The 10,212-nt window shown below is 37.6% G+C and overlaps 1 protein-coding gene across 5 annotated transcripts; it reads left to right on the forward strand.

The window, feature by feature from the left end:
• Window positions 1–2,039: 2,039 nt before the first annotated feature.
• On the forward strand, window positions 2,040–9,586 carry LOC140615515 (olfactory receptor 51G2-like). Of its 5 annotated transcripts, XR_012016074.1 has the most exons (5): window positions 2,049–2,228; window positions 2,575–2,789; window positions 3,185–3,314; window positions 5,824–5,949; window positions 9,416–9,586. XR_012016074.1 is itself a non-coding variant. In XM_072795379.1 (4 exons), the coding sequence occupies exon 4, from the start codon at window positions 5,898–5,900 to the stop codon at window positions 6,855–6,857; it is 960 nt and encodes a 319-aa protein (XP_072651480.1). In that variant the 5' UTR covers window positions 2,040–2,167; window positions 2,575–2,789; window positions 3,185–3,407; window positions 5,824–5,897; the 3' UTR covers window positions 6,858–7,235. The 5 variants fall into 5 exon arrangements, 3 of the variants coding, with proteins under 3 accessions (XP_072651480.1, XP_072651478.1, XP_072651479.1); XM_072795379.1 differs by lacking the exon at window positions 9,416–9,586 and having other exon boundaries at window positions 2,040–2,167; window positions 3,185–3,407; window positions 5,824–7,235; XR_012016073.1 differs by lacking the exon at window positions 5,824–5,949 and having other exon boundaries at window positions 3,185–3,407.
• Window positions 9,587–10,212: the final 626 nt, after the last annotated feature.

Consider the following 10,212-nt stretch of genomic DNA (forward strand, 5'->3'; position numbering starts at 1 on the left):
AATTTTGACAGGATCATATGGCTCTTAGGTTTTATTTTATTAACGTGGTATATCATGTTGATTGATTTGTGAATACTGAACCACCCTTGTAGGCAGGAATAAATCCCACTCGATAGTGGTTAATAATTCCTTTAATGCACACTTGAATTTTATTTGCAGTATTTTACTGATAATTTTTGCATTCATTCTCATCAGGGATATTGGCCGATAATTCTCCTTTTCAGTGGGGTCTTTGGTTTAGGAATCAAGGTAATGCTGGCTCCACAAATTGTGTTTGGAAGCTTTCCTTTCATTTCTACTTTTTGAAACACTTTGAGGAGAATAGCTAATAACTCTTCTTTAAATGTCTGATAGAATCCGTGGGAATCCATCCCATCCCAGACTTTTGTTTGTTTGGAGATGTAAGGCATTATAATTAGAACAATGTTGTCAAAATCAACACCAGGGTTGATATTCATAGGGAACCACATTTTAAAGTAGTTCCTGTACTAACCAGGAATTGCAATATATTTGAAATTCCCATTCCAATTAGAGATTTTGAGTACTCATTAGTGTACATGCAACCCTGCTGCATAGTTCAATCACCAATAGACATTGAAGAGTCAGTATTGTTGACAAAGTAAGAGTTTTAAAACTTGAGTAAAAAATTCTATTTTTAGTCATATTAAACATATTATCTGTTTCATCAGGGAGAAATCTATGGCGTAGTGAAAATAGTACCACCATAGCCAATCCGATCTGAGTGATGATGTTGGTTTTATTGTTTGGTATGTGGTACTTGAAATGCATTTTATTTTTATAGCAGATTTAGGTTCACAGGAAAATTGAGTGACAGAAACATGAATTTTCAAAAACCCCTGTTGTATGATTTTAAGAGAGGCAGACACATAACTGAATCTTATTTTTATCAAGTGTCTAATAATAGAGCTTAACTGGAGTCATTTCCAGCTCTTAGGGCACAGATTTATGTCCCTCTCCAATGTAAGTCCTTATAAATCCCCTCCAAACTACAACATATCCAAAATTCTTTACTGCCCTATCATATTCTGGATACAAAGTAATATTTCATATTACTTTGCACTAACTCATTGGTTCCACACATTGAGGCAATAAGCATTAGAAAATCTCAATAGTCTTCTTGGCCCCGTATACCCAAACTGCTACACCCAGATGTAGCCTAAATGGTGGAGAGAGCCCAAACTGACAAACAGTGTCAGTGGCACTGACAGGGTTACACACACTGTCCTGCATTTATCCTGGAGCCTCATATCTCAAAGGACTGGGGGAAGACTTATGAACTGATCCTTCTTGCTCAGAGAATTAGAATGGTCTTCGGTGGCCAGAGGAACTAGCCTACCAGGTAGGTGAGGACTGGAGACAATAAAAGTAGGCGTAAGAGGAAAACACAGAGGGGGACGTGAGACACAACAGGGAGGAGAGTGGACACTCAAGAGTGTGAGAAGAACCAGGAGAATGTTCAAGAAGGGAAAAGTTCTCAGGTCATCATAGGACATGGTTTTCACCAAAATGCCTTCATGCTCATTCCTATAGGTTTCAAGCCAGATTCAGTCAGACTTTTCAGATTGGACTTCCCAAGGATACTCCAGATCTCTATGGTGGGTGGTCTGTGTGTCCATGGGTGGGATGTGATGCTTCCAGCGGTGAAGGATTATTTTTGTGACGTGACAGAATGAGGATTCCAGAATGTGATTGGGACTGTATCAGATAACCTTCAAAGTCCCTTAGAAGCCCAAGTATCAGTGCTTTCCAATATGACATAGTTGTGACTCAGGAGGCTAAACCTCAAATTATAACTCCTTCTGATTTTTGAGTTTACCGACTACATCTTCAAACTGCACCCTCTTATTCTGATGAATGGTAGAAGGCCTCACGAGGCCATGTGAATGAATTTGAAAAGAATCAGAAGCAGTAAGAATTGAGCAGTCAAAATGCACCAATGCCACACTATGAGGAGTTGTGGAATAATAGGCAGAGCAGATCCTAGTGAATCTGTGGAATATAGTGAATATATGTTGTGGCAACTTCAGAACACTGACATGGCTGCTCAGATTCCAGGCTCGTGATAGTCCCCAAATATCTCATTCCTTTATTTGGACAGGCTTCCCATTTTATCCTGGGCTCTACCTTTATTTTATTTCCCAAACTGGTAAGGAACAGAATGAAAACTATGGAAGTATAGTGATTGAAATTACCAGAAGAATTTGGAGGTAAAGGACATGAAGCAATTTATACCTACAGCTATACTGAATTTTCACTTGAAGAAACACAGATGAATCTGATATCCTTCACTTCCCACCCCTCAGCCGACCTAGATCACTTTTGTAAGATGCCCACTCAGGGTGTTTCCTCTCTGGAAGGATACTCCACAGTCTCCTCATATCTTCCTACCTCCCATTACACTTCCAAGAAATATTGTTATTGTCGTTGCTGACATCACCATTATCAGTATTTTGTTTTAATGGTCACTATATGTAAGGTGCCGTGCTAAGTATTTTACCCACATGATCTCCTTTAATTATAAGTACAATCTTATCAAGTTGTTTTTATCTACAGTTTACAGATGAGGCTCCTTTGATTCCAGAGGGAAATAAGCCATTTGCCCAACCCAAACGTGAGCAAGCATTGGGACCAGCATATTACCGAGGTGGATGTGCTTGTGGAAGGAGAGAAAGAGTCTGAACAAGGTGGATGGAGGGCAGTTGCCCCCTCAAACCTCAATAGAAAGTCGTGGAAATGATAAAGCTGCTTCAGCCTGGCCTCCAGATCAGGTATATTCCAGTTTTCCATTAAACCTCAGGTTCACCCCTTCTTGGCAGATACCATAAAGTGAGAGAAATAGTGTGAACTGACTAGCAGTGAGGTAAACGAAAGGCAGATTTCCTTTTGGATTAGGGATGACATCTTGGAAGATAATCAGGGAAGAGAAGGAATCATATTGGAAAATTTGAGCTTGGAAGGTAATTAGTGCAAGGTGGACAGGAGGGTGAGGGAGATAAGCCCAGGGCAAGAGAAGCAAGACTTGGTGATAGAAGAAAATAGCAGGAGGTCCCACACTATGTGGGCAGGATTAAATTGTAATATAAGTAGTCAGAAAGACTGGATTTATTATCTCTGGCATTTATTTATTTATTTATTTATTTATTTATTTATTTATTTATTTCAGGACTACATGTCTTCTGTTGCATAGAAAACTATGATTATTAATCATTCCAGCCACATATCTGCCTCAGTCAGAGTTTATGTGCATGGAACTAGACAAGACTGAAGGGGATCTGAATCTCACAAAGTCCAAGGCAGACTTTACAAGACAGGAAGATGCCAGTTTATTTATTTGCAATGGGAAGTAAGCTGTCTCCTGGATTGCAAATTCTCAAAACAGCATTTTGGTGAGCAGGGATTCTTGGCAAGTGATGGGCAACTGGGATTTTGAGAGGTGGCTCATCTGTTGTACTTCAGAGATGTTGTTCTTGACCACAAAAGGGGTACAAGACTCTATTGGTATGAAATATGTTTTCTCATTTGTTCTGAGTAGGAAAGACTTTGCATCCAGGTCAGATGCTTTCTCTGGGCATCCATACTTTCTAGTTATCTTGTTTTCTCTAGTTTTTGCTTTGAAGCATGAATTTCTGCTCTATCTTTCCTTATAGCACTTAATTTATTTAGTTACTCATTTTTATAGAAGGTACCACTCTCAAATTGATGGATTAGATCTGAGCTTTAAGAAAGAAGGTTCTGAATCTTTAAAGTCAGAAGCAACCATACTTTGCTAAAATTATATATTTTATTACAATAAGAACATTTCATATCAAATGACACAGTTCATTATTATAATTCCTAAAATTCTAAATTATTTCAAGTACATCTATTTTAACCCATATTTAGCTTGTGGTGATGCTGGTCCAAGACCAGGCCTCTGGCTACATTTACATAATTTTGAATATGTTGGTAAGAGCTGCTTATGTTAATAAGTACTGCTGACCCATCCTTGTCTGAATTCTTTTTTTTTTTTTTATTGGAATTCAATTTGCCAACATATGGCGTAACACCCAGTGCTCATCCTATCAAGTACACCCCTCAGTGCCTGTCACTTGGTCACCACCCCCACCCCCTGCCCACTTCCCTTTCCACCACCCCTAGTTCGTTTCCCAGAGTTAGGGAATGTTCTGTCTCCCTTTCTGATATTTCCCACTCATTTTTTCTCCTTTCCCCTTTATTCCCTTTCACTATTTTTTTATATTCCCCATCTGAATGAGACCATATAATGTTTGTCCTTCTCCGATTGACTTATTTCACCAGCATAATACCCTCCAGTTCATCCACGTCGAAGTAAATGGTGGGTATTTGTCATTTCTAATGGCTGAGTAATATTCCATTGTATACACAGACCACAGCTTCTTTATCCATTCATCTTTCGATGGACACCAAGGCTCCTTCCACAGTGTGGCTATTGTGGACATTGCTGCTAGAAACATCGGGGTGCAGGTGTCCCCACATTTCACTGCATCTGTATCTTTGGGGTAAATCCCCAACAGTGCAATTGCTGGGTCGTAGGGCAGGTCTATTTTTAACTCTGAGGAACCTCCACACCGTTTTCCAGAGTGGCTGCACTCTGGAAAGTTCACATTCCCACCAACAGTGTAAGAGGATTCCCTTTTCTCCACATCCTCTCCAACATTTGTTCTTTCCTGCCTTGTTAATTCTCCCCATTCCACTGGGGTGAGGTGGTATCTCACTGTGGTTTTGATTTGTATTTCCCTGATGGCCAGTGATGCGGAACATTTTCTCATGTGCTTGTTGACCATGTCTATTTTTTCTTTTGTGAGATTTCTGTTCATGTCTTTTGCCCATTGCAGGATTGGATTGTTTGTTTCTTTGCTGTTGAGTTTAATAAGTTCTTTAGAGATCTTGGATACTAGCCCTTTATCTGATATGTCATTTGCAAATATCCTCTCCCATTCTGTAGGTTGTCTTTTAGTTTTGTTGACTGTTTCTTTTGTTATGCAAAAGCTTCTTATCTTGATGAAGTCCCAATAGTTCATTTTTGCTTTTGCTTCTCTGGCCTTCATGGATGTATCTTGCAAGAAGTTACTGTGGCCAAGTTCCAAAAGGGTGTTGCCTGTGTTCTCCTCTAGGATTTTGATGGAATCTTGTCTCACATTTAGATCTTTCATCCATTTTGAGTTTATCTTTGTGTATGGTGTAAGAGAATGGTCCAGTTTCATTCTTCTGCATGTAGATGTCCAATTTTCCCAGCACCATTTATTGAAGAGACTGTCTTTTTTCCAGTGGATGGTCTTTCCTGTTTTGTCAAATATTAGTTGACCATAAAGTTGAGGGTCCACTTCTGGATTCTCTATTTTCTTTAAAGATACCTCACATAATGTTTCAGTAGTATTGAAAAAGCTATGTGGCTGAGGCCTAATAAGGCAAGTGTATAAATCACTGCATGAGCCTTAAAAAAAAAAAACAAAAAAGAGAGAGAGGCTAAAGTTAACAAAGCTCAGTAGCCCTTGCCAAGAAAATTCTGGAAGGAAATTATAAAGTGAAAGATGTAATCTAGAACTGTTTGTGTGTGTGCTGTTCTGAGTAGTGTCTTTAGAAGAAGATTGTCTGTATTTAGACAGAATGTCAATGGATCTGCATCCAGGAGGCAGGAGGAAATGTCCTTGTGGTCATAAAGTGGATATTTCACTTAACTGACAATGCACAGCAATGCAACGTAGACAGAGCAAAAATGTGAGGATGCATGGAAGAGTGCAAACAAGAACATGTCATTTGTTTTGTTTTGTTTTCCTGACTCAGATGCTGATCTCATGATTGCCCTCCCCACTGGCTTGGGATCCTGAATTTGGATTGTTAGCTGCACAGCGAGCTCCATGGCAACCTTAAACTCCAGTAATAGCCTGTCCTCCACATTCTATCTCACAGGTATCCCTGGCTATGAGGAATTTCACCACTGGATATCCATTCCATTCTGTTTCTTCTACCTTGTAGGAATAATGGGTAACTGCACCATCCTGCATATTGTTCGGACAGACCCCAGGCTCCATGAGCCCATGTACTACTTCCTGGCCATGCTTTCCCTCACTGACATGGGCATGTCCATGCCCACAATGATATCACTCTTCAGGGTGTTGTGGTCCATTTCCCGGGAAATCCAGTTCAATATCTGTGTGGTCCAAATGTTTTTCATTCACACTTTCTCCTTCACTGAATCATCTGTGCTCTTGGCCATGGCCTTTGACCGCTATGTGGCTATCTGCCACCCTCTACGATATGCTATCATTCTCACCCCAAGACTTATCATTAAAATTGGACTTGCAGCTCTGCTTAGGAGTGCCTTTGCCATGATTCCACTTTTGGCCAGGTTGGCCTTCTTTCCTTTCTGCCACTCCCACATCCTTTCTCATTCCTATTGTCTGCACCAGGACATGATTCGTCTTGCCTGTGCTGACACAAAGTTTAATGTTATATACGGGTTGGTTCTTATTAGTGCGCTATGGGGCATGGACTCTCTGGGTATTTTTGTGTCTTATATGTACATTCTGCACTCAATATTAAGAATTGCATCACGTGAGGGGAGGCTTAAGGCCCTCAACACATGTGCATCCCACATCTGTGCTGTACTCATCCTATATGTGCCGATGATTGGGCTCTCTATTGTCCATCGTTTTGCCAAACACTCCTCTCCCCTCATCCATATCTTCATGGCTCACATCTACTTATTGGTTCCACCCGTGCTTAATCCAATCATCTATAGTGTGAAGACCAAACAGATTCGCCAAGGAGTTCTCCACCTACTTTTCCCCACAAAAATCAGTTCTACTATGATGTAGGCATGCCCTCAAGACAATAATAACAGCAATCTAAATGATGTAAACACATACTGATTTGTCTGCTCTAGGTTTGTAGGCATCATATTTGCCAACAAAAAGTAAAGAACAGAATTGGAGGCAACAGAGCATCTCAAGAAGTTCCTAAGGAGACAGTGGTATCTACTGGCACTATACAGCTTGAATTAACATGTATTTTATACATTCCCTGTAAATATAAACACATTAGATTGGAGTGTGGTAGATATCATTTCCATCTTCTCCCTTCCATTTCTAACCCCAACCCTTTCCAGGCCTTTATCCATTAAGTTTTCCTTAAATATAATAATTCCACATTTCTTTGCTTCTGATACACTTATTTGTCTGGAATTTTTTTATTGCCTTCTTGCTATAGCAATGGGTTTGTATATTTGCTTAGTCTTTCTTAAAATGGAAAAAATCTTATCTTGGCATAAGAACATTGTAGGGCTCAAAGCAATAGTTATCAATCCTTATGTTGCATCAGAAACATCTTTTAAATGTTTATACACATGTTCTGACCTTTCTGAGGGTATTTACTTTTTTTTCTGGAATAGAAAGTGCTATTGCTGGTGTATAGAGCAATAAGGCAAGTAATTATATTTTCACAGCATATTTTTGAAAGATACAAATTAGGCAGATGTATCTAGTTCTGGTTTTCCTAGTCTTACCTGGGGGAACAAATGTCTTTGGTTTTATTTAGAATCCTTGATACTTCCACTTCCATAGATCTATTTCCCTCATCAAGTGCCCCTGCCTGAGCTGGTACTGCAATTAATGTTTTATTCCAAGATGATTTAGCACAGATTCCCAAGTTCTTTATACAATTTGTAGAGGAGAATAAGAGAAAGAGATGATGGAAACCACTATTGGATTACCCAAATTTTAATTGCAATTCATGTGGAATTCCAGTAATGTTCTTTCCTTTGATCTTTCCTATTACTATATAATCCCAATTCCAAGACAACAGCTTCCAGTGGTCAAGTAATAACATGTTATGTGTATGGATACAACACTTTAATTAAGAGAAAAGTTTATGTAACTGTGTCATTACTATCCATGATTTTTGGTGATGATTATACATAATAAGTTTAAAGAAATATACACATTATTAATTAAAGGAATCTATGTATATATGTTTAATAGAGGGGAAAACAAAAATTGATTCATTAAATGTTGATGAGCCAGAGAAGTGAGACAAAATTGCAATGGTTAGAGAATAGCAGTAAGATAAGAATATTCCTTTAGGGAAGGTAATTCTGATGCTATTCAGTAGTTAGAGTTGTAAAGCAATGCAATTTGTGTTTGTTTGTATTTTTATTTTCTAGTTAATTATTGAACTTTCTGGTACTCCTTAACTCTGAAATCATACACTCTCTTATTTCAAAGTGATTTAGTAAGTCATCTATTTTATTTTATTGTATCTATTTTACTTTTTAAAGACTTGATTTATTATATATGTGTATTTGAGAGAGAGAAAATATGTGCATGAGCAGGGGGAGGGGCAGCAAGAGAGGAAAAGAATCTCAAACAGACTCCATGCTGAGCATGAGGAGATGCAAGGCTAACTCTCACAACCTGAGGTCAAGATTTGAGTGGAAACCAAGAGTTGGACATTTAACTGACTAAACTGAAAGGCACCCCAGAAAGTCACCTATTTTAATTCACTAATCTGAAATTATCGTTAAGTTCTTCTATTGACATCCTTGAACTACCTCATCAGCCCGATTTGAGAAATTATTAAATATCAGTCAGAAAAAAATTGAAGCATGGTAAAACTATGAAGCATAGATGTTTCACTAAGAAACATCCAAAGCAGGGTTCAATGATATGATATTCTCTTAGAATGTTCATATATGCCATATATAGGTGTCAGCCTCACCTTTGCCATTGACTTCACAGAGTCATATCTATTCATAAATGTCCTGTTGTTCCAAAGGAAATATCATCTATGCAACTACTTTTCTCTATTGCACGTAAGATTTAGGTAATTTTCCTTGTTTATATTATGGCCTTGATTTTTTTTTGTCTACTTTGTGGTTTATGTCTCAAATATATGTGACCATCTGTTTATTTATTTATTCTTTCAATACATATTTATAGATTGCATGTAAGCTGGGATTCTCGTTAATGTGGCTACTCAGTGAAAGATACATGTTCTCCATTTTAATGAAATAGATATTCACATACTGCACAGTTTTAAAAAAGAAAATAAAAAGAAAAAAAAGAAAAGAAAAAGAAAATATGTCTTTCCTAGGTAAAAATTAAAAGCATTGAGTTCCAAAAATAAAGAGTTCTGGAATGATATGAAACATGAAAATGACAAATGAGAAAATAAATATAACAATGACAAAATGTCCATTGGCTTTGCAGAATGTCTAAGACTGTCATAGATTGTTTACAGGCACACATGAGGCACTGGGTCAAATTTAAAACTCCTTCTTTACCATACAACCATTTAGAAATACTGTGAATTTCCTGTTCATGTCCATAAATCTTTGCAACTATAATGTTATAGAATTTTATTTGTTTTCTTTCAATAGATACAAGAAAGCCATAGAAATCACAAAAAACTTGAGATTATCCTCTGAGAAGTTGAAGTACTGGCTCATGAGATATCTCCTTATTCTTGGCAGGATAAGATGCAAATGCAAGAAGCTATTTCTGTTTCTTGTAATTATTTTAATGACTCCTTGGAGGCAAAAACTATTTAAAGTGAGTATTATTTAAATAAAAGTATATTTCCTCTATCAAATATTCTCAGCAGTACACTCCCCAACACATGTTAAGTGTCAAGAGCCTACTTTTATACAAGTTTAGTCATATAATTTCATACATCGGGAGAATGTTAGTTAGCAAATAAAAATGTGAGACAAATAGTACCTAACATGCCATAACCTCAGTTAATGACAGATATTCAGTCTGTTCTTTAATTTCTGGCCTCATTTTCTAGGCTTTATATGTGTTTTTATGATTAGATGTCAAAGAAGTTGGGTCAGTGTATGGTGAAATAGGATAATACATTTGTAAAGTAATATCTAAATATAAAACTCTCAAAAGTGAAAGCAGGGAAAATTATGTAATTTCAAAGATAAGTAGTAAAAAATCATGGAAGAGACATTTAGGGAAGGTATTATCAGAAGTTACATCGCAGAATACATGGGGTCAGCTGATAGCATGGATTCTACTGGATACCTTATAATTTGCATTCTACATCTTCCAACTAATCCTCTAGTTTCCATGGATACTAGGGCTTTCTGAAGACATAGATGATTAAGAACTGACCCTTTATTTGTACAAATACTTCTCATCTATCATCCTTGAGTTGTGAGGGAAACAA

This window comes from Canis lupus, chromosome 23 (assembly GCF_048164855.1).
Source record: "Canis lupus baileyi chromosome 23, mCanLup2.hap1, whole genome shotgun sequence".
NCBI lineage: Eukaryota > Metazoa > Chordata > Mammalia > Carnivora > Canidae > Canis > Canis lupus.